At 42.1% G+C, this 25,141-nt stretch overlaps 1 protein-coding gene across 1 annotated transcript in view; it reads left to right on the top strand.

The window, feature by feature from the left end:
• The window catches only part of SPTLC3 (serine palmitoyltransferase long chain base subunit 3), a 133,630-nt gene that overhangs the window by 51,678 nt on the left and 56,811 nt on the right, over positions 1-25,141 (top strand). Inside the window, exon 8 of the mRNA XM_029222292.1 lies at positions 21,569-21,674. Coding sequence (XP_029078125.1) covers positions 21,569-21,674 — 106 coding nt within the window. The remainder of the gene's footprint in view (positions 1-21,568; positions 21,675-25,141) is intronic.

Genomic DNA, 25,141 nt, shown 5'->3' on the forward strand with positions numbered 1-25,141 from the left:
TGATTTACAGTGTTGTGACAATTTCTGCTGTACAGCAAAGTAACTCATTTATATATGAATTCTTTTTTACATTCTTTTCCATTATGGTTTATCTCTGGATGTTGAATGTAGTTCTCTGTGCTGTACAGTAGGACCTTGCTGTTTATCCATTCTATACATAATAGTTTGCATCTACTAACCCCAAACTCCCAGTCCACCCCTCCCCCACTCCTCCTCCCCCTTGGAGAGCCACAAGTCCGTTCTCTATGTCTGTGAGTCTGTCTCTGTTTTGTAGATAGGTTCATCTGTGTCATATTTTAGATTCCACATATAAATGATATTATACGGTATTTCTCTTTCTCTGTTTGACTTACGTCACTTAGTATGATAATCTCTAGTTGCATCCATATTGCTGCAAATGGTATTATTTCATTCTTTTTTATGGCTGAGTTGTATTCCATTGTGTATATGCACCATATCTTCTTTTTTTTTTTAATGCTTTTATTGGAGTATAATTGCTTTACAATGGTGTGTTAGTTTCTGCTTTATAACAAAGTGAATCAGTTATACATACACATATATCCCCATATCTCTTCCCTCTTGCATCTCCCACCCTCCCACCCGTCAAGCTGGTCACAAAGCATGGAGCTGATCTCCCTGTGCTATGCGACTGCTTCCCACTAGCTATCTATTTTACATTTGGTACTGTTTATATGTCCATATATACACTACCACTCTCTCACTTGGTCCCAGCTTACCCTTCCCCCTCTCAGTGTCCTCAAGTCCATTCTCTAGTAGGTCTGCATCTTTATTCCCGTCTTGCCCCTAGGTTCTTCATGACTTTTTTTTTGTTTTAGATTCCATATATATGTGTTAGCACACAGTATTAGTTTTTCTCTTTCTGACTTACTTCACTCTGTAGGACAGACTCTAGGTCCATCCACCACACTACAAATAACTCAATTTTGTTTCATTTTATGGCTGAGTAATATTCCATTGTATATATGTGCCACATCTTCTTTAGCTATTCAACTGTTAATGGACACTTAGGTTGCTTCCATGTCCTGGCTACTGTAAATAGAGCTGCAATGATCTTTGTGGAACATGACTCTTTTTGAATTATGGTTTTCTCAGGGTATATGCCCAGTAGTGGGATTGCTGGGTCGTATGGTAGTTCTATTTTTAGTTTTTTAAGGAACCTCCATCCTGTTCTCCATAGTGGCTGTATCAATTTACATTCCTACCAACAGTGTATGAGGGTTCCCTTTTCTCCACAGCCCTGTCCAGCATTTATTGTTTGTAGATTTTTTGGTGATGGCTATTCTGACCAGTGTGAGATGATATCGCATTGTAGTTTTGAATTGCATTTCTCTAATGATTAATGATGTTGAACATTCTTTCATGCGTTTGTTGGAAATCTGTATATCTTCTTAGGAGAAATGTATATTTAGGTCTTCTGCCCATTTTTGGATTGGGTTGTTTGTTTTTTTGATATTGAGCTGCATGAGCTGCTTGTAAATTTTGGAGATCAATCCTTTGTCAGTTGCTTCATTTGCAAATATTTTCTCCCATTCTGAGGGTTGTCTTTTCATCTTGCTTATGTCTTCCTTTGCTGTGCAAAAGCTTTTAAGTTTCATTAGGTTCCATTTGTGTATTTTTGTTTTTATTTCCATTTCTCTAGGAAGTGGTTCAAAAAGGATCTTGCTGTGATTTATGTCATAGAGTGTTCTGCCTATGTTTTCCTCTAAGAGTTTGATAGTGTCTGGCCTTACATTTAGGTCTGTAAACCATTTTAAGTTTATTTGTGTGTATGGTGTTAGGGAGTGTTCTAATTTCATTCTTATATATGTAGCTGTCCAGTTTTCCCAACACCACTTATTGAAGAGACTGTCTTTCCTCCACTATATATTCTTGCCTCCTTTATCAAAGATAAGGTGACCACATGTGGGTGGGTTTATCTCTGGGCTTTCTATCCTGTTCCATTGATCTATATTTCTGTTTTCGTGCCAGTACCATACTGTTTTGATTACTGTAGCTTTGTAGTATAGTCTGAAGTCAGGGAGCCTGATTCTTCCAGCTCCATTTTTCTTTCTCAAGATTGCATTGGCTATTCAGGGTCTTTTGTATTTCCATATAAATTGTGAAATGTTTTGTTCTAGTTCTGTGAAAACTGCCAGTGGTAGTTTGATAGGGATTGCATTGAATCTGTAGATTGCTTTGGGTTGTATAGTGATTTTCACAATGTTGACTCTTCCAGTCCAAGAACATGGTTTCCATCTATTTGTATCATCTTTAATTTCTTTCATCAGTGTCTTATAATTTTCTGCATACAGGTCTTTCGTCTCCTTAGGTAGGTTTATTCCTAGGTATTTTATTCTCTATGTTGCAATGGTAAATGGGAGTGTTTTCTTAATTTCACTTTCAGATTCTTCATCATTAGTGTATAGGAATGCAAGAGATTTCTGTGCATTAATTTTGTATCCTGCTACTTTACCAAATACATTGATTAGTCCTAGTAGTTTTCTGGTGGCATCTTTAGGATTCTCTACGTATAGTATCATGTCATCTGCAAAGAGTGACAGCTTTACTTCTTCTTTTCTGGTTTGGATTCCTTTTATTTCTTTTTCTTCTCTGATTTCTGTGGTTAAAACTTCCAAAACTATGTTGAATAATAGTAGTGAGAGTGGGCAACCTTGTCTTGTTCCGGATCTTAATGGAAAAGGTTTCAGTTTTTCACAATTGAGGACGATGTTGGCTGTGTGTTTGTCATATATGGCCTTTATTATGTTGAGGTAAGTTCCCTCTATGCCTACTTTCTGGAGAGTTTTTATCATAAATGGGTGTTGAATTTTGTCCAACGCTTTCTCTGCATCTATTGAGATGATCATATGGCTTTCTCCTTCAATTTGTTAATATGGTGTATCACATTGATTGATTTGTGTATATCAAAGAATCCTTGCATTCCTGGGATAAACCTCACTTGGTCATGGTGTATGATCTTTTTAATGTGCTGTTGGATTCTGTTTGCTAGTATTTTGTTGAGGATTTTTGCATCTATGTTCATCAGTGATATTGGTCTGTAGTTTTCTTTGTTTGTGACATCTTTGTCTGGTTTTGGTATCAGTGTGATGGTGGCCTCGTAGAATGAGTTTGGGAGTGTTCCTCCCTCTGCTATATTTTGGAAGAGTTTGAGAAGGATAGGTGTTAGCTCTTCTCTAAATGTTTGACAGAATTCTCCTGTGAAGCCATCTGGTCCTGGGCTTTTGTTTGTTGGAAGATTTTTAGTCACAGTTTCAATTTCAGTGCTTGTGATTGGTCTGTTCATATTTTCTCTTTCTTCCTGGTTCAGTCTTGGAAGGTTAAACCTTTATAAGGATTGTCCAGTTCTTCCAGGCTGTCCATTTTATTGGCATATAGTTGCTTCTAGTAATCTCTCATGATCCTTTGTGTTTCTGCAGTGTCAGTTGTTACTTCCCCTTTTTCATTTCTAATTCTATTGACTTGAGTCTTCTCCCTTTTTTTTCTTGATGATTCTGGTAATGGTTTATCAATTTTGGTTATCTTCTCAAAGAACCAGCTTTTAGTTTTATTTATCTTTGCTATTGTTTCCTTCATTTCTTTTTCATTTATTTCTGATCTGATCTTTATGATTTCTTTCCTTCTGCTAACTTTGGGGTTTTTTTGTTCTTCTTTCTCTAATTGCTTTAGGTGTAAGGTTAGGTTGCTTATTTGAGATGTTTCTTGTTTCTTAAGGTAGGATTGTATTGCTATAAACTTACCTCTTAGAACTGCTTTACTGCATCCCATAGGTTTTGAGTTGTTGTGTTTTCATTGTCATTTGTTTCCAGGTATTTTTTGATTTCCTCTTTGATCTCTTCAGTCATCTCTTAGCTATTAAGTAGTGTATTGTTTAGCCTCCATGTGTTTGTATTTTTTACAGATTTTTCTCCTGTCATTGATATCTAGTCTCATAGCATTGTGGTCAGAAAAGATACTTGATACAATTTCAATTTTCTTAAATTTACTAAGGCTTGATTTGTGACCCAAGATATGATCTATCCTGGAGAATGTTCCATGAGGACTTGAGAAGAAAGTGTATTCTGTTGTTTTTGGATGGAATGTCCTATAAATATCAATTAAGTCCACCTTGTTTAATGTATCATTTAAAGCTTGTGTTTCCTTATTTATTTCCATTTTGGATGATCTGTCCATTGGTGAAAGTGGGGTGTTAAAGTCCCCTACTATGATTTTGTTACTGTCAATTTCCCCTTTTATGGCTGTTAGCATTTGCCTTATGTATTGAGGTGCTCCTATGTTGGGTGCATAAATATTTACAATTGTTATATCTTCTTCTTGGATTGATCCCTTGATAACTATGTAGTGTCCTTCTTTGTCTCTTGTAATAGTCTTTATTTTAAAGTCTATTTTGTCTGATATGAGAATTGCTACTCCAGCTTTCTTTTGGTTTCCATTTGCATGTAATATGTTTTTCCATCCCCTCACTTTCCGTCTGTATGTGTCTCTAGGTCTGAAGTGTGTCTCTTGTAGACATCATATATATGGGTCTTGTTTTTTATCCATTCAGCCAATCTATGTCCTTTGGTTGGAGCCTTTACTCCATTTACTTTTAAGGTAATTGTCGATATGTATGTTCCTATTACCATTTTCTTAATTGTTTTGGGTTTCTTATTGTAGGTCTTTTCCTTCTCTTGTGTTTCCTGCCTAGAGAAGTTCCTTTAGCATTTGTTGTAAAGCTGGCTTGGTGATGCTGAGTTCTCTTAGCTTCTGCTTGTCTGTAAAGGTTTTAATTTCTCCGTCAAATCTGAATGAGATCCTTGCTGGATAGAGTAATCTTGGTTGTAGTTTTTTCCCTTTCATCACTTTAAATATGTCCTGCCACTCCCTTCTGGCTTGCAGAGTTTCTGCTGAAAGATCAGCTGTTAACTTTATGGGGATTCCCTTGTATGTTATTTGTTGTTTTTCCCTTGCTGCTTTTAATATTTTTTCTTTGTATTTAACTTTTGATAGCTTGATTAACATGTGTCTTGGCATGTTTCTCCTTGAATTTATCCTATATGGGACTCTCTGTGCTTCCTGGACTTGATTAATTATTTCCTTACCCATATTAGGGAAGTTTTCAACTCTAATCTCTTCAAATATTTTCTCAGTCCATTTCTTTTTCTCTTCTTCTTCTGGGACCCCTGTAATTCCAATGTTGGTGCATTTAATGTTGTCCCAGAGGTCTCTGAGACTGTCCTCAATTCTTTTCATTCTTTTTTCTTTATTCTGCTCTGCAGTAGTTATTTCCACTATTTTGTCTTCCAGGTTACTTATCCATTCTTCTGCTTCTGTTATTCTGCTATTGATTCCTTCTAGAGAATTTTTAATTTCATTTATTGTGTTTTTCATGATTGTTTGTTTGCTCTTTAGTTCTTCTAGCTCCTTGTTAACCATTTCTTGTATTTTCTCCATTCTATTTCCAAGATTTTGGATCATGTTTACTATCATTATTCTGAATTTTTTTTCAGGTAGACTGCCTATTTCCTCTTCATTTGTTTGGTCTGGTGGGCTTTTACCTTGCTCCTTCATCTGCTGTGTGTTTCTTTGTCTTCTCATTTTGCTTAACTTATGGTATTTGGGGTCTCCTTCTCACAGACTGAAGATTCGTAGTTCCTGTCGTTTTTGGTGTCTGCCCCCAGTGGCTGAGGTTGGTTCAGTGTGTCGTGTAGGCTTCCTGGTTGAGGGGACTAGTGCCTGTGCTCTGGTGGATGAGGCTGGATGTTGTCTTTCTGGTAGGCAGGTCCACGTCTGGTGGTGTGTTTTGGTGTGTCTGTGACCTTATTATGATTTTAGGCAGCCTCTCTGTTAATGGGTGTGGTTGTGTTCCTGTCTTGCTAGTTGTTTGGCATAGTGTGTCCAGCACTGTAGCTTGCTGGTCATTGAGTGGAGCTGGTCTCGGCATTGAGATGGCGATCTCTGGGTGATTTTCGCCGTTCGATATTACATGGAGCTGGGAGGTCTCTGGTGGACCAATGTCCTGAACTTGGCTCTCCCACCTCAGAGGCACAGCCCTGAAGCCTAGCTGGAGCACCAAGAGCCTGTCATCCGCACAGCTGCTGGTGTTGGAGAGTCCCCCGAAGAGGCGGAGTTCCCTGGGGACCAGGCACCAGCGGCAGCTGCATTTGGGAACTCTTTCTACGCAGAAGACACTGGTAGCCGCACCATATCTTCTTTATCCATTCATCTGTCAATGGACATTTAGGTTGTTTCCATGTGAAGACTTAAGTTTTAAGTTATAGTCAGGTAAAAAGTGATCTTGTTCCTTAGCCTAAATGCCTCCTTTCACTATCCCAACCCCCCCGCCCCCCCACACACACACACAAACCATCTAGTCAGTGTCATTGCAGTGCCCTTTCAGGCTCCTGGGTGTGAGGTTTTGTGATGAGGTCAAGGCAGCATGGGAAGTATTAGGAAATACTTAGAAGGAGGTGGTGGTGAACACCTGAGTTCTCTCGTCCAGCTCTGCCCCTGACTTTTTGCATCACCTTGTGTAGATCCTTTCCTCTTTCTTGTACTCAGTTTTCCAACTGCAAAATGAAGGTGTTCAAAAATATGATGTGTAAGGATCCTCCTAGTTCAAAGTTCATGATCCTAAATCTTTATTACTGTCATCAGAACTCTCCTTTCTTTCTGTGTGCATGCATGTGTCCACACACACACACACACACACACACACACTTGTTTTCTCTCTCTTCTTTCTCACTGCTATTCTCTCCTGCTTTCCCTCCCCCTCTACTTTTCCCTGTTCCTCTTCCTTGGCACTCTCCCTTCATTCTCCAAGGAAGTAACAAAGATTGAAGTGAGAAGAAGAAAACAAAGAAGTGAGGAAGAATTGTTCCAGTTCTGTTATGCCCACCTCACAGAAACCTCAAACCATAAAACAATTATCCCCCAAGAGAGGAAAGCCAATGCATGGGAGCATTCCAAAGTGACCCCCTTTTTCCAACTTGTAGAGTTATTCTGATGAAAAATTTCCTCTCACTGAGTGGGGTGAGTTCTGGTTATGCCTTTACTGAACCCCCTTCAGCGGCTGTGTGAGAAGAACACTCTGGAGTGAAGTTCAGGGCCAGTAACTCTGCAAGAACCAGACTTGAGGCCCCTCAGACCTACAGCTCATCTCTGACCATTAGCTCAATGCTAATTCAAAATATGTTGACTCCATTTCTTAATGTTGCATCAACCACTCAGTCTTTGCTTTCATCTCTGATAAGCCAAGTTTAGTTCCTCCAGTTCTGTTTCTTTTTCTTCATTTATCATCAATTGTCACATCCAGATTCAAATTATCTTCACAGTGCTGGGAATTCATATTTGGAGTAGACATCTTTCAGGGGTTCAAAAAATGAATTTATTAGGAGATGAAGGAAAGTGCTTTTGACATTAGCACAGTATGCTATGCTTTTTGATTCTTTGGCAAGGCAGGTAATTGGTGATCAAAAATTCTGTCTTCTTGAGGAAGGATAAAGGAAATAGTGGATAATTATTCAACTGTAGCTGCATCCATGGATATGATTAAACGTGATGATCTCACTCTTGGAGAGAAACATCTATCAATGGCAGGCACTCATTTCTTCACTCAGTTCTACTGAGGGCAATGGAATGTCACAGTCCTAGTTGCACAATAGAAACATCTAAGAATATCTATGAAAGGTCAATGACTCGGTCCACCTACAGACCAAGTGAATTCAAATATTCAGGTTGGGACCAAGGCAGCTGCATTTCTTCAGAGTTCCCCACGTGATTCTGATGCATAGTGAGGGATATAAGCCCTAATATAAGGTTATTTTCTAACCTCATTTAGTCTAAGCTGACCCTGGATCTTGCCAGTATACCTGGAGATATATCACCAGACACACATTGTCACATTAACTATCCTCAGGCTTCCTCTCACCATGATGAGCACTCTTTCATACTCCTGGTCTAAAGTTGGTAAAGGGAGTCACAAAATGCAGGAAAAGTGTTCTAAGCCAAAACTCACTAAGCATTTATCGAACAACTTTTCTGATTCAGGCACTATGTTAGGGCTTTGGAGAACTATAAAAATGATAAGGTAATAACTTAGCTAACTGAGAGCTTACAATCTAGTACAAGGAGCAGATATATACAAAAGTAATTATCATGGGTTGAAGCGAAAAAGGGCCATGTGGTATCGTGCAGTGGTTAAGAGTAAAGGCTTTGACAAATGTACATTTTCACATCCACTGGAATAGTTAAAATCCAAAAGACGACAACATCAAATGTTATCAGAGGTGTGGAGCAATTAGAACACTCACCCATCCCATAACTGGAGTGTAAGTGCCACAACTCGTTTAGAAAACCCTTTGGCAAATCTTGTAAAGCTAAACACATCCCTATGCTATGACCCAGAAATCCCACAGCTCAGAATTCCCAGGAAAATGAAAGCATATGTCCACTAAAAGTTTTGTGCAAGACTGTTTCATAGGAACTTTATTCATAAAAGTTCAAAACTGGAAACAACCCAAATATCTATCAATAGGAGAATAGAAAAAAAAGAAGCCTTATTCATATAATAGGATACAATTCTACAAAAAAAAAGGAATAAACTACTGACACAAAGTGGATGACTCTCAAGAAACATCATTTTTAATTAAATAAACCACATACAAAAGAGTACACACAGTATGAATTTGCTTATAGAAAACTCAAACCAGATAAAACAACTCTGTGGTGATATAAATCACAACAATACTAGCCTCTCCTTGTAGGGGAGGAAAATTGGTAAGAAGAGGCATGAAAAACTTTCTGGGGTGATAGAAATGTTGTTATTTTGAGTGGGGTTATGCTCACGTTCTTATTAAAATTCATTGCATTGTGTACTTAAGATCTATACATTTCCTTGTAAATAAATTTTCCTAACTTGTTAATTATCATACAGCATATATAAATTTAAAACCATCAATTTGGTATTTTTTCTAAAAAGTATAGGCCTCGATCCAAACGTTAGTGTCCTTGTTCTATAGCCTATTATCATGTGGTCCTAGGAAAATTATTTAACCTTCTTGGATCTCTATTTACTAATTCCAAAAATAATCTCTATTATGATGCCTGATTCATGGTATGCTGGAGAAGGAATATAAAGTGCTTAGCACAATACCTGGTAATAGAAACTACTGAATTGTTTGTACCTGCTGTGTTATTATGATTATTATTATCCTCGTCATTGTCATCACCAGCGCCACTAAGGGATAGTAGAGAACATTATGGTGACCCAGAAGAATGCAGAGATCATCTCATTAAGGGGATTGCATGAAATGCATAGCATTTGCCATAGACTTTGAAGGATTAGGAGAATTCTAATCAGGGGTGAGGGAAAGGACGTTTCAAACAGAAGGCTAATCTGCAGTGTGCAAAGACAGCAAGACCCCCAAGCGTGTCCTGAGTGTGGGGCTGAACTACTGGAGAAGAGCCTTAAAATTAAGGCCTTCCTTGGCCAGTTAATGTAGAGCCACAAAGACATGTATATAAGCCAAGATGTATGTACCTCAAGAAGCAAGGAAAAGTGCCTGTTCTGCTGTGTGCCATGCTGTCCCTTGGAGGGATTAGCTTTGCTCGCAGCATTTAGTAGCCCTCCCAGGTGTCCAGGGGAGATGAAAACAGAGATACAAGCAACTTTGAGTTAAAACTTTGAACAGCATCAGATGGAAAAGATGTGTCTTTATGGATTGTAAAGATCAGCTCTCCTCAAAGCAGTTCTCTTATCCCTTTAATGATTCAGGAACAATTCCAATGTGTGTGGGGTTCTCTACACCACCAAGAAATTCTGCAACACCCGCTGGGCATCCAACAATTCAACTTAATTCTGATACTGTCTACCTGGTGATGGCATCAGACTCCACAGGTCTGTCCCCATTTCAGATGCCAATCTCACGTCCAGGTTGTCACCTGTGCTTCTGAGTGACCAGCTAAAAATCAGAAGTTCCCATCACCCTCTCCTTTAGGTTCAACTAATTTGCTAGAGCAGCTCACAAAACTCAGGAAACCAGTTTACTTACTAGATTATCAGCTAACTATAAAAGGTTATAACTCAGTAACAGCCAGATGGAAGACATGCACAGGGCAAGGTGGGTGGGAAAGCATGCAGGAGCTTCCACAACCTCTCCCTGAATCTCCAGGTTTGTTTCATCAACCCAGAAGCTCTCTGAACCCCATCCTTCTGAGGGCTTATGGAGGTCTCATTGGCACAATTGATTAAATCATTGGCCATTAGCCACTGGTGATTTAACTCAATCTCCAGCCCCTAACCCTCCCCAGAGATTGGAAGGAAAGGCTGAAAATTCCAACCCTCTAATCACTGTTCAGTTCCCCTGGCAACCAACCCCCATCCTTAGGTGCTTTCCAAAAGTCACCTCATTAACATAACAAAAGACACCAATATAGCTTTCGGCACTTAGGAAATTCTAAGTGTTTTAGGAGCTATGTGCCAGGAACAGTGTAGTGGATGAAGACCAAATACATCATTTCTTATTACAAATCGCAATATCTCACCTTCCCTATCTGGATTTAGCATTTGGAATTCAGCCCAAATTGTACCATTCACCAGTCTTCCCTTGGAAATTCTATAGAGATGATGATGATAGATAGATAGATAGATGATAGATAGGTAGGTAGATAGGTAGATAGATAGATAATAGATAGATGATAGAATGATAAAGTAAATGGGATTCAGTGTTAATAGATGAATCTGAGTAAAATGTATCTGGGTGTTCTTTGTAGTATTCTTATTCTTGCAAATATTTTTGTTAAGTTTGAAATTATTTTCAGACAAAATTGTAATTCCTTAATCCTTTGCCGAAATTATAATTCAAGGATTACATTTTATCTTCCAATTTTACACATCTCTTAAGACATTCAGTAACTTAATCCTCATGCTCTCTCTTTATACTCCCAGATAATAGATAACAGTTTTTATCTATATCTTTACAATACATGTTTGCTGTGGTTATTTTATACCAGCAAATAGCACTTATTGAGAATTTACTCTGTGCCAGATGCTGAGCTAATAACCTTCTCTTGTGTATTTATTTAACCCTGTGGACTGTCCTCATTTACAGGTGAGGAGATTCAGGCCTAAATAGGTTGTTGGATACCTGTCCAAGATCATAGAGCCCCTCAGTGGTGAAGCCTGGCACTGTCTGTACAAATCCTGCTTTTCCCAGTTAAGAATAGCATGCGGTGAGGGTCAGAGTCCATCATTTAATCCATGACATTCTGTTATGTATGAACTGCTGTGGCTCTTTAGTTCTCTGTGGGAGGTAGAATAATGGTCCCCCAACATGCCTGTGTCTTAATCCCCAGAGCCTGTGACCATATTATATTTTGTGATAAAGGGGAATGAAGGATCCAGATGGAATTCAGGTTGCTACTCAGATAATCTTAAAATAAAGAGATTGCACGGGGTCCAGGGTAATCACAGGGTCCTTAAATGTGGAAAAGGGAAACAGAAGAGTGAGTGTCAGAGTGATGCCACGTGAGAAAAACTTCAAGCCATTGCTGGCTTTGGAGATCAAAGAAACCACAGCCAATGAATGCCAGAAGCCTCTAGAAGCTGCAAAAAGCAAGGAAATGGGCCCCCCCCGACCCAGCTTCCAGAAAAGAAAGCACCTCGACTTGGTTTTAGCCCAGTAAGACACATTTCACAGTTTTGGCCTCCAGAGCTGTAAGATAATTTGTGTTTCGTAAAGCCCTACGTTTGTGTTAATTTTTTCCAGCAGCTGTAAGAAACTAATACACTTTCATTCTCGAGTACACAGATCCCTTGTTCTCACTCACTAATGTGCTCAACAGGACTTTTACCCATGACCAACTCTCCCTGCTGTTGTATTTACACCACAGAAACCGCCACCTTTGAGAGCAAGCCTACCTCCAGGGTCCTTGAAACGACTTCTCACTTGAGAGGTCCTGGAGGTGAGATGGCATGTGGAGGGGAAGATAATTAAATGGAGTCCTAATAGCTAAGGCATCAGTTGTTGCTGGCGCTCTTTCTTGCTTTACTATTCCCAGGATAATACTAAACACCTCAGTAAACAATGATGCTTTAATCCTTAATACATATCCATGCAGATTGAAATGATAACGTGGAGATTTTTTGAAGGATCTGCAGAAAATGAGAGTTACCTTCCTATGTGTGCAGGAGGCATGCAACCGGCCCAGATAGGAGCTAATAACTTATGAGATGGAGTTTAAGAATGGCCTCCTAAACTGGAATGTTCTTAAACATCAGGATTATGGGATTTCATACAACCACACTTGCTCTGCTTTCCTGGACTTTGCTCCACCTGTGTCCTCTGCTTATATCTTAAGGATACTCTCCTGACTTTGGGGGGAGAAGAGTTCCTATTTTTACGTAGATCAATACTAGAGGATGCCCACTTGTTATTTAGAGCCATAGTAAATAAATCAGAATTCTGGGCCTTTGAATTTTTGCATTCTGTATGCGAAAAATATACCCGAAGTGTAGTCAAACCATTGCAGACCATCATAATAAACTTTGAATCCTATGTGACCTGGATTGACCAACAACTTCAAGCTATTCATCATATCTTTATTTCCCACAAAATCAGAATGGGGAACTGAACAAAGTCAGAACACACAAAAGGTATACTCTCTAAGGAAAAGTAGACAACTCAGAAGTGCAGTTTTAGCAGAATTTATCACCAGGGATTATTTCTTCCTGGATTGCAAATGTTACAATTACAGTCAGCCCTCCATTTCTGCATGTTCCACATCCACCAGATTCAACCAACTACAGATGGAAAATATTTGGGAAAAGAATTCCAGAAAGTTACAAAAAGCAAAACTTTATCGCATGCTGGCAGCTACTTATACAGCATTTACATTGTATCAGGTGTTATAAATAGCCTAGAGATGATTTAAAGTATATGGGAGGTTGTGCGTAGGTTATACGCAAACACTATGCCATTTTATATAAAGGACTTGAGCAACTGCAGATTCGTGTGTCCACAGGGGCTCCTGAAACCAATCCCCCCTGGATACCAAGGGACGACTGTACTGAGATCCAAACTCTCATTTATTCAACATTCGCTGCTGCCAAGCGCTACATTAAGCCCTTTATAGAATCAACCGTTTAAATTTAACAAAAATCCAGATTCCTGTTTCTCTTCATTATTCCTACTTATTAAGAGAAAACAATGCTCAAAGTGATTGAATGACCTGCCCAAGGACACACGCATGACATATGGTGGTGAGAGTCAAAATTCAAACCCAAGTCTGTTGCTCTTGTCTTGGTTCATTTCCCCTAGGAGCAGACCTGAGACATGGATGTGAAGGCAAGTCATTTATTTAGGAAGTGATCCCAGGATGCAGGCAGAGAAACAGGGGATGAAGACAGAGCAGGGGAGGCGGCCAATAAAGGGCGTGTTGTCAAGCATGTTAGCACAGTAAACACCTGGAGCTCAAGCTTACTAGGAAACTCTGGGTGCCAGTATAGACATGCCTCAGTGTTATCCCACCTGAAGGGTGGGAACTGGGGTATTTATGCACCAGTGCCCGCTGGTGGTTGGTTGAGGGCTGTCCTGACTCAGGGTGAGTATGCTCCCACAGCCAGAAAAATATGTCTTGGACAAAGAATTGCCTGTGTCTGCAATAAGGAGCTGGGCTGAGAGGATACAGGTACATGGACAGCTCTAGATGGCACTCTTACCCACTCGCTAAGTCCAGCTACTGCCAGACCACATGTAGAACACAGAGAGCTGTGGGTTCTTGTGTGAAAATCAATCTAGCATGATGCCTTATCCTGTTAGTAACATGAATCTTAACTCAGAAGCTGAAGTTTGGCCTCTGAATGCCTCTGGCTACGTGCTGAGAATATCTCCTTGCACTTTCTACTTTGGGCAGCTTCAGGGAAATAGCCAACCCTTAGTTTGCCTTTGTGACTCATTGGTACCACAAGACAGACTCTCCAGCCATTTTACAGCACAAGCCGAGGCATCAACTCCAACCAGGGACCCACAGGCTTGGTCTCCTTCATGATTCTGGTGCATTGAGGAAATGGGTCCAAGCACCGTGGGGTACCCGGAGGCCTTTGGTAAACATGTCCTCTGGGCTGAGTATATTAGCACCCTGAGAATTCCAGGACCTCAAACCCTGGGTAAATTTTAACTCTCTGGAAAGGTCAACCACTTCTTTCAGAGATTTGGGGAAATCAGAACTGAGTTATTTTTTTTCCTGTAACTGCTCACTTTACTGGTAAATGCATACGATGTAGATCCTAGAACAATGTTTCCCAGTCTTTAAGGTACAAGGAGTCACCGTGAGGGTTCTTGTTGAAATGCAGACTTGGATTTGGTGGTTCTGGGCGGGGGCCTGAGCACCTGCATTTCTGACAAACCCCCAGGCGATACTGATGCGGCTGGTACAAGACTGTACTTGGAGCAGCAAGGCTGTAGGTAATCTCTGGACTCAAGTGAGTCACAAAGGGCTTCTTGAGCTGGTCTTGAAGAGGAGAAGCAATCTTTTGAGCTAGGAGAGTTGCCATAAGGTCAGAGGAATGAGCACGCCAAGAATGTGGAGTGGTTTGGGGGAAAAAAAGTGGAGAGGAAGAACCAGGATTCTATCTAGAGGCATTTAAAGGCCAAGAGGAAGAAGAACAAAGGATGCAGTGTTTGTGGGAAAACTCTGAGCCCTACCTCTTCTGCGGAGTGAGGGCTCATGAGTGTCATTTGAGTGGAAGGTCAAACCTATAAACATCACTTAGATTACTTTACAAGCCACGACATTTTCAATCTCAAGACTCCTGAACTAGGTTGTTTAACAAATGAAGCAATTACCCCTATATCTTTTAACAGTAAGAGTGTTCAACCCTTGTTGTAATGAAACTTTCACATGCACTCACTCCTTTTAGCTCCAACTTCACAACAAGTCACCTACCGATTCTCCCCTTTTTACAGATGAAGAAAGAGGCACAAAGTGGTGAGGTGACTTGTTTAGAGACAGCTGGAAAGAGGCAGAGCTGGGATTTAGATAGAGGAGGTCTGACTTCAGAGTTCCAATTTCTAAACACAATGAACTTTGACCTCCTTTCCATTCCCTGCCTCCCCCAGATGGTAGAGTGATGCCTCCATCTCCCATGCAACTGTCCCGGGTCAGGGCAGTTGGGTTAGGCGGACGCAGCCAGCATTCACTGGGCACCCTTGACTGCACCCTGACCTGAGACACAGGATCCAGATGCTGACCCCTGGGCTCCCACAGTGCTCCCTGAATCAAGGCTCACCTTCCTTCACTGACCCCACTCCCCAGGGATCCTATTCAGCATTCTGTCTAGTCCCACAGGCCCTTCTCTAAGGATCAGAGCCCTCCATGCTTCATCAGGCCCAGAGTCTGAGTTCATGGGACACTCTGTCCTCGTGCATTAGGCTCTACCCATTCTTCACCTCATGTGCCCAAGGCCAGAAGTTTCTGGGATGACCCTCTCCCCTGGGTAAGTAGGCCCTGCCCCTAGCACCTACCTCATCCTCTGCCCAGCCCAGCTCCTCTGCTCCTAGCTGCCTTTTGCCTACTTCCAGGAAGCTCACCTTGCTTCTTTGACCTACAAAAGGCCACGTGACACCTGCAAACATATTTGCAGACCCATTCAGAAGACCTGAACCAAAGTATGTATCCAAACTGCCTTGCAAAACTGAAGGCACCCATTTTTCTTTCTTTTTTAAAACTTTTTTTAATATTTATTTATTTATTTGGTTGTGCCGGGTCTTAGTTGTATCAAGCGGGCTCCTTAGTTGTGGCATGCAAACTCTTAGTTGCGGCATGCATGTGGGATTTAGTTCCCTGAACAGGGGTCGAACCCATGCCCCCGGAATTGGGAGTGCAGTCTTGTCCACTGCGCCACCAGGGAAGTCCCGCACCCATTTTTCAATGCATCAGAAATGCCCTCATTGATCTCATGGAGGAGACTCTATAAATGTCACTTTGAGAGAAATATTTGCTTTGCTGGCCAGAACTGGACATTATGATTATGTTTTCCCCCAAAGGCTACACAAGGGGGCAGTTCCCCACAAACCATCTTAAAAATAAGAATAGTTTATCATCATTCACAGTTGTTTAAGTACCTACTGCTTAATGGTTCACATTTGGGCTCAATATTGAAGGATGAAACTGATTATCCCTGAAGGAACACGAAGAACAGGAAAAAGATGCGGGGAGGGCAAGGAATTAGAGTAACAAGTAGTATTTCTTCATCATCCAAACATCTTTTCACTTAAGAAATAGCTGTTGAGTGTCTATCCTGTGTAGGCATGAAAAGATTTTGGCAAGAAGCCCACAGAGCAGGGAACAAGAGGACATATCTAAATGCAGGTGGAGGCAGGTTTCCTGGAGCTTTGAGCAATGAGGGTGAACCAGCAAGCACACTGGGCAGCACAAGGAAAGTGGAGGCTGCCCTTCAGCCCTGAACACGGGCCCTAGATGGAGAGCAGGGCAGGGCACGGAGGGATGGCCAAGTTCTCATGTCTCAACAAAAGCTCAGTTGCACAAGAGATGAGGCAAGAGGCAGCCGAGGCAGGAGAAACAGTGTTTTTGCTGTACAGGAAAGTAAGTAAGAAACCAGAGACCTAGTTCTTATCTTTAGGAAAACACTTTTTGAACTACACCAACCTCCCTTCTGAGAAGGTTACGGCTTCTTTGTTGACTTGGGCTCTCTTCTCACAGGACTGTATGTGTAGTTTCCACAGATCCTGGAGGCTTGCTGATATTATGAGGGTTTTGAATTTAAGGACAGGTGCAGGAACAGGCTCGCAGAGCGTCATTGTCACCTAAGCCTGATTGGAGCTTTGGGCACATAGCTGGACTCTCCCTGGGATTTAGTAATTCCCTAACCCGTGACAAACCAGGGCTGCTTTGCACCAGAACGTGGACCCCAGGCCATGTCTCATCACCCACCATGCCGGCTCCCTCCTCTCAGCCCGTCACAAACCAAAGGACCCCGCCTCGATGAGCCAGACTTGGTGGTGAATAATGTCTAAGGCGTTGCTGGTACTCAAATTTGTGGTGATTACAAATCCACAGTGTGTCATTATAACTTTGTAACATGATGGTACAGTTAGCACTGTGTAAGTGCATCTTGATGGCGTCAACTGTATTCTTTTAATTTCTGTATCTCAGGATTTTCTGTATACTCCAGCAAGAAGCTGGTTTGTTTGGGCTTAGGGTCTTTTTTTTTTTTTTGGTTGTTATTGGTTTTACAAACCTTCTGGCATGAGTTTGCTTATCTGAAAAAAAGAACCAAAACCTAATCGTTCAGAGGTGTCATGAGGATTAACATAATGCGGGTATAAGTGCTTTAATAAGCATCATTATTTGAAAATCCCTTGCAGATGTTAGCATGTGATTTGCTGAAACTGTAGAACCTCATAAGGCCTGCAAGAACATAAACCACAATCCCCTGAATCCTATAGGTCTGTGACCCACACACTGTAGAATTATAGAGCAAGGACCTAAAAATCAGAAACTACCAGATGTTAACATGGGTCCAGAATCCCACAGTGAGTGAAGTCATATCTTTCTCTGTCTAGCTTCTGTGATTCTAAGAGGTTAGTGAGTTTGTCTCCCATGGCAGAACAATGGCTGATTGATCTTCCCTTTGCTCAAGGATCCCAGTGTGTGGACACTGAGGGTTTTCTGAAGTTCCGCTAAAAGCTTCTCCTCATCGAACTCTCCATTCATGACAAACACGATGAGTTCCTGCCATCTGCAAGATACAAAAAACACATCAAGGTCTTTTGCAGGCTTGTTTTCTGTCCTGCCTGATATTAAAAGAATGGAGAGAAATTTATCTCTTTAATGGGGTTCATTTAAACTCCCAAACTCAGGCTCTAACATGTATGTGACGCTCTTGATTGCATAAACAGTACAATAATCTCTGCGTGTATAGATTTTCGAAAACCTTAGAATAGTCACTTTTAAGTGACTGCTAATTTAGTTCACTGGATTTGCTTTTGAGTTTATTTTTGTGTATGGTGTTAGGGAGTGTTCTAATTTCATTCTTTTACATGTAGCTGTCCAGTTTTCCCAGCACCACTTATTGAAGAGACTGCCTTTTCTCCATTGTATATCCTTGCCTCCTTTGTCATAGATTAGTTGACCATAGGTACGTGGGTTTATCTCTGGGCTTCCTGTTCCATTGATCTATATTTCTGTTTTTGTGCCAGTACCATATTGTCTTGATAACTGTAGCTTTGTAGTATAGTCTGAAGTCAGGGAGGCTGATTCCTCCAGCTCTGTTTTTTTGTTTGTTTTTTTTGTTTTTTCTGTTTTTGTGTGGTACGCGGGCCTCTCACCATTGTGGCCTCTCCCGTTGTGGAGCACAGGCTCCGGACACACAGGCTCAGCAGCCATGGCTCACGGGCCTAGCTGCTCTGTGGCATGTGGGATCTTCCCAGACCGGGGCACGAACCTGTGTCCCCTGCATTGGTAGGTGGACTCTCAACCACTGCACCACCAGGGAAGCCCTCCAGCTCCGTTTTTTTCCCTCAAGATTGCTTTGGCTATTCGAGGTCTTTTGTGTTTCCATACAAATTTTAAGATTTTTTGTTCTAGTTCTGTAAAAAATGCCATTGGTAATTTGATAGGGATTGCATTGAATCTGTAGATTGCTTTGGGTAGTATAGTCATTTTCACAATACCAATTCTTCCAATCCAAGAACATGGTATATCTCTCCATCTGTTTGTGTCATCTTTGATTTCTTTCATCAGTGTCTTATAGTTTTCTGAATACAGGTCTTTTGTCTCCTTAGGTAGGTTTATTCCTAGGTATTGTATTCTTTTTGTTGCAATGGTAAATGGTAGTGTTTCCTTAATTTCTCTTTCAGATTTTTCACCATTAGTGTATAGGAATGCAAGAGATTTCTGTGCATTGATTTTGTATCCTGCAACTTTACCACATTCATTGCTTAGCTCTGGTAGTTTTCTGGTGGCATCTTTAGGATTCTCTATGTATAGTATCATGTCATCTGCAAACAGCGACAATTTTACTTCTTCTTTTCCAATTTGTATTCCTTTTATTTCTTTTTCTTCTCTGACTGCCATGGCTAGGACTTCCAAAACTATGTTGAATAATAGTGGTGAGTGTGGACATCCTTGTCTTGTTCCTGATCTTAGAGGAAATGCTTTCAGTGTTTCACCATTGAGAACGATGTTGGCTGCTGTGGCTTTGTCATATGCGGCCTTTGTTATGTGGAGGTCGGCTCCCTCTGTGCCCACTCTCTGGAGTCTGGGTTTGCTTTTATTACTATGGCATCGGAGTCACACTCACCATGTGCCATTTCTGTATAAAAACTTGTAAATTCCAAGTCCCAGAAGGAAAAACTGTAAACAGGTATACTTATATTCATCAGCTCTTTATTTCCTTCAGAGACTAACAGGTCTGTGGTGGATTATAGAAAAGGGAGCTGCTTCCCCCAATCACATGGGTTACTTCAACATTTTAGGAACCCAGCCGAAAGCAAAAGGTCTAAAGATGAACGTTTGTTATCCCTGAAATTCTCAAAATAAGAAAGCTGCTTTCTGTTTCCTTGGCTGCCATCTAGTGGTCAGTGATGTAGTGACAGTAAAACATCTTACGTGAAGACTTACATCTTACGTGAAGACTCAGAAGATTTATCTGCCTGTCTTTAACCTAGAGGGATGGGATAGGGAGTGTGGGAGGAAGACGCAAGAGGGAGGAGATATGCGGATATATGTATATGTATAGCTGATTCACTTTGTTATACAGCAGAAACTAACACACCTTTGTAAAGCAATTATACTCCAATAAAGATGTTAAAAAAAAAAAGCTAAAAGCACAGTTAATTAAAGAAATATTACTGCAGGCATGAGGCAATTATCCTTTCTCATAATTCCTATTTAGATCCCAAAGTGTCATTCCCTTTCCTGTTTCCTGGTCTACAATCTTTTCCATGAAAAGACAAGCGATTCAACTATCATATATCACTTTAGCTCTAGCACTGTGCATTAGGACTAGGGCTAAAAGGATGAATAAGATAAGGTCCCTGCCTTCCCTGGAGAAGAGACATGAACTCAAATAATGAGCAGTGTGATGAGTGCTTAAATCCAGAATAGATGAGTCATCAAGGGCACAAAGAAGAAAGAAAATCTGTTCTATTGGCCAAAAGAGTTTGAGTGGAGGCTTGCGTGGTGGGTGGAGGTTCTCCAGACAGACAAGAGCGGGGAAGCATGTAAGAGAGATGGGAGGCTGTGTGCTGGGGAATGTTGAGAAACCATATGAGGAAGATAGCCAGGGACTAGAGCAGGAACGGCCTTTGGAGACTGCATTCTTTAGCTAGTCCCATAACAAACAACCTCGAAACCCCAGTAGCATCCAACAAATATCACTTATTTCTTGCTCATGACTGCAAGTGGGCTGGGCTAACTGTGCCCTACTTGTCTCTCAGCCTCTCCTGGGACCCTCCCAGGACCTGTGGACTAGCCTGGGAGTGTTCTTTTCATGTTACTGGTAGAAGCACAAGAGGAAAAGCAGAAACGTGTAAGGCCTCTTAAGGCTGAGGCGCGGAACCAACCTGCTCTCTCTTCCCTGGATTCTATTAGCCAAAGCATGTCACTTGGCTGAACCCAAGCCAGAGGCAGGGAAACATCTTCCATTCCTTTAGTGGGAGGGCTCTGAGGTCGCATGTCAAAGGACTCAAATTAGGGGAGTGTAGGAATTGGGGCCAATGATGCCATCTGCCACAAGTTCTATCTTGGAAATGCTTATTTTGAGGTACCCATGGTTTTGTCTAAAATGTGGTTGGAAAACAGTTATGTAGCTCAAAATATAGGTCTGGCTTTGAGTGATGGAGCCAGGGGTGCCAAGACCCCAAACATGAACCCTTGTGGACCCCATCCCACACGAACTGGTCCAGAATCTCTAGGAGTGAGACAAGGAATCTACATTTTTACTGGTTCCCCAAATGATGATTCCCCAAATGATGATTCTTTCAAAAGTTTCTTAAAGTTTTGAAAGAAACCAGGACTGCTTTGTACCAGAACAGGGCCTCCATACCACATCCATTTACCCACCTCCCAAAACTTAGGCAGTGAGACCCCTGCCAGCCCAAAATGCTGCCGTTCTGTGCAAAACCAGCTAAACTCTACCATGCTGGTGGCTAAACCATCGACTGGTGAGTGTTAGTTAATGATATCCCTCAGGGCTAATTTTCACCTGGCAACAAAGCTTAAGTTTAAGAAATGCACTTAATATAAAGCTGCAATCTCTGCTAAGGCAGGTGAGGACAGCCTCTGAAGAGCCTGTGAAACTATGTGCTCCCACTAGAGGTTTATTCTGCTGGCTTTACAAACCTGACTACTCAGCTTGTCGGAGTTAACTTTTACTAAAAACTAGACTTGTCTGTCCCCCAGCGTGTTCTCTGACTTCGACTTTGCTCTCTGAAAGTTTGGGCCAGAGCCTGAGCCCAAAATATCTGCTGCCTTCTCCAAAAAGAAAATGAAGGAGGAAAAGAAAAGCCCTCCCATGACTCAATTTTTTTGTGTGTATTATTTAAAGACATGCAAAGCCTAGAGAAGCTCCTGAGAGATGCTGTAATCTACGGCCAGCCTCGAACCCGCAGAGCCTGGAAAAAGATTCTCATCCTAGTGGAGGGCATCTACAGGTATGTAAATAACCGGAGACCTATTCACACACTGAGGCCCACAGCGAGCTGACAGATGGGGCAAGGCTGACCTCTCCTAGTTAAATGGAAAAATGAGTTAGATACAGGTGTTATGAAGGGACCTGAGTCAGAGCTATCAATGTGAACCATCAGGTCTTGGGTCACCTGTCTTTTCAATAACCATACGTATGGCGGAGCACCCTGGAGGCTGGCGTACTTAAGAAGGTGTCTTCAGAAACGTCCTGACAGAGCATTGCTAACTTGTATTGATTCCACTACTTTTGGCTGCCCCACAGTTTCAAAGGCTTTTAGGGGATGGGTTATTCAACCTCAGAACACTCTTTGCCTTTATGACAAAGGCAGGAAAGTAGATACTGCTGGTGGGTACCCAGCTGCCCCTAATTCAATAGTGCACCCAGACTCCAGGCTTGCTGAACTTGGCCAATTGTTAGCATCAGGCTACAAAAAGCTTGCACATTTTCTTCAAGGTAAGGCTAACCTGGAGTACAATTCTTGATGCAGAGCTGGGAAGAGGGGGAGACGGTCTTAGCCTCTGAAGGCATGCTCAGTCTTCCCACAGCTTGTAGGCTGAGCAGACAAAACATCCCCTAAGCCAGTCAGAGCTGCACTTTCATATTGCTGGTTGTGATTGAATTTGCTTCATTCTATGTCTGAATTGATGATCGTTACTAAGGTAGAAACTGCTCCCAAGTTTGTCTTCTGTTGGATGCCCTAGTCCATGAGTCAAGGAAACATTACTTCAGAGTTACTCACTCCTAAATCAATTCTCAATCTTAATGTTAGAAGAAGCAAGAGCAATGTTTCCTATGGGTTAATTATGGGAAAGTGAACAAGATTAAAAGGAAGGGAATGGGGCTTCCCTGGTGGCGCAGTGATTGAGAGTCCGCCTGCCGATGCAGGGGACACGGGTTCGTGCCCCAGTCCGGGAAGATGTCACATGCCGCGGAGCGGCTAGGCCCGTGAGCCATGGCCGCTGGGCCTGCGCGTCCGGAGCCTGTGCTCCGCAGCGGGAGAGGCCACAACAATGAGAGGCCCGCGTACAGCCAAAAAAAAAAAAAGGAAGGGAGTGAGGGCTTAAATTCCCAACAAGGGGAAGCGTGGCTGCAAAGGAGGCTTGAGATAAAGAGCAGCCTTTTTTTCTGCAGCTAATGGAATCCATCCCTGGGGGCACCACACAAGCACATCTGGCAATTTTCAGTTGTCACAACTGCAGTAAAGTACTGCTGGCATCCTGGCATCTGGTGGGCAGAGGCCAGGGATGCTGCTAAGCCTCCTAAAATGCACAGGATAGTCCCCTGCAACGGAGAATTATCTGGCTCAAAATGTCAACAGTGCCGAGTTTGGGAAACCCTGCTGTAGAATAATGTAACCACTCACTGGCCCTGAACTTGCTACTTTTAGGAAATAATCTCATCTTGACTCTGGGCTGTCATAGCCTCAAGCACGGGTCTTTCTCCCTGTGTGATTTGTGCCAGATGCCAGCCTGGGAGGGGAGAACTTATCTAAACACCTGTCAATCAAGCCTGGACTGGTGGGAGCACAGATCAGCGGAGGGAGAGCAGACGGGCATCTCCTTTAACCAGAGCAAACAGAACCCAACTGCAAATAAACAGAACTTGGCTTCACTAAAGAGAAGTTGTGTTCTAAGTACTTTGATCATGGCTGAAATTAAGTGGACCACCAGCGTTTCACTGTCAAATATTCCCATCAGTTACACAAAGAAACCCCTCTGCTAATGGCTGTGTTGGGCCTGGGTCCTACCATGATATCAGGAGGATAGGCGAGCCAGGTGTGGACTTCGGCTCCAAAACAGGGTGGCAACAAACCACAGCTTAGGGTTCACTAGCAATGGTGACTGCCCAGTGACCTACTGCTGTGAAACGAGCCACCTCAAAGCACCGTGGCTTACACAGCAATGAGTTATTATTTCCCACGCTACTGTGGGTTGTCTGGACCAACTGGGCAGTTCTGCTCCATGTGACATTGGTTGGGGCCATTCATGTGGCTGCTTTCTATGGGGTGTTTGGCTGGGTCTGGAACATCCAAAATGACCCCACTCACACGTGTGGGCTCTTGGTACTGGCTGTTGACTGAGGTGCCTTATGCTCTCCTCTTCTCTGGGGTGCTTTCTCTATATGTAGGTTTTTCTCGTTCAGCAGTCTAGCTAGAGCTTCCTTACAACATGGTGGCTGGCTTCCAAGAGAATGAAAGCGGAAGTTGCCAGCCTGTTAAGGGCTGGGCCCAGAACTGGTACAACATCACTATGCCATATTCTATTGGTCAAAGCATGACACCAGTCTAGCCCGGATTCAAGGGGAGGAGAAACAGACCCCACCTCTTGATGGGAGGATTGGCTTGTGTATACAGGGAGGGGAAGACTTACAGGCAGCCATCTTTGGAGGCAATCTACCACAGCAGCTCCATCAACCCGACATGTATACAGGGAGAAGTCTCCACTGTCCATGGACTTGCCTTCTCAGAGATGTTCCTTTTTTCTCACCTGCGCAGGAATCTTGTCTTTAAATGAGACTGTGACCTAAAGGCACTCATTCATAGATAGGAAACAGGACCCTTCTTAAACAGGCCTCAGTACCTCCTGGGACCTCAGTTTCCTTGTCCGTAAAATAAGACTAGCCTAGAGTAGAGCTCTGGAACATATGGATGTTCTCATTTGCTGCTCTCACCAGAAAATGAAATTATTTCCCACAAGATTTTCCAAAGGGCCAGGGTTACGCATGTGAAACCAGTAGTTCACAAATGTACTTTTACTTTCCAGAGACGTATTATGGATGTATACCTTGTTAGAATTCACACAAAACCTCCTTAGAGTGTCACTCCCAGATCTTTCTTATCTCTGGCTGTGGTTTGCCCCCATGGGCAAAGTCTCCCTACCACAGACAGCTCCCCTAAATCAATTTCTTCAAAACTCCAAAAAAGAGCAGTCAGCCAAATCAGACAGTTTCAGGTAGGTATCAAGGTAGAAAAGGCTAGATACCAAATCCAAGAAGTCAGTAAACTCCACAAAAGCAGTTATGATAATAATAATAATGGTAGCAATAATAATATCGTCATCCATAGATCATGTATGTATTAATATTTATATACAGACTATAGGGGAGTCAGGATTTGGAGGGAGGCCTGGGACATGGGTGTAGATCCTGTGTTGCTGCCTATAACTATGTGCCCTTCATAGGGTTCTTTTGTAAGAATTAAATGAGATCACATAAGCTAGTGCTTCGAGAAGCCCAGCGCATAGTAAACCCACAACCAAGGGTAGCTGTCTTCATCATTAAATTTATTTTCAGTTGAGGAAGTTGCAACTCAGAAAGCAATAGGTCATCTGCATGCCGACGCTGTTTGACTCCTGAAGGATGGGTGTCAGAGGACAGGGTTCACATTTATCATGTGTTATTGCTAAACATTTCACATGTGCTATTTTGAGTAAG

This window comes from Monodon monoceros, unplaced genomic scaffold, assembly GCF_005190385.1.
Source record: "Monodon monoceros isolate NGI ecotype Baffin Bay Population unplaced genomic scaffold, NGI_Narwhal_1 Super_Scaffold_13, whole genome shotgun sequence".
Classification (NCBI taxonomy): Eukaryota; Metazoa; Chordata; class Mammalia; order Artiodactyla; family Monodontidae; genus Monodon; species Monodon monoceros.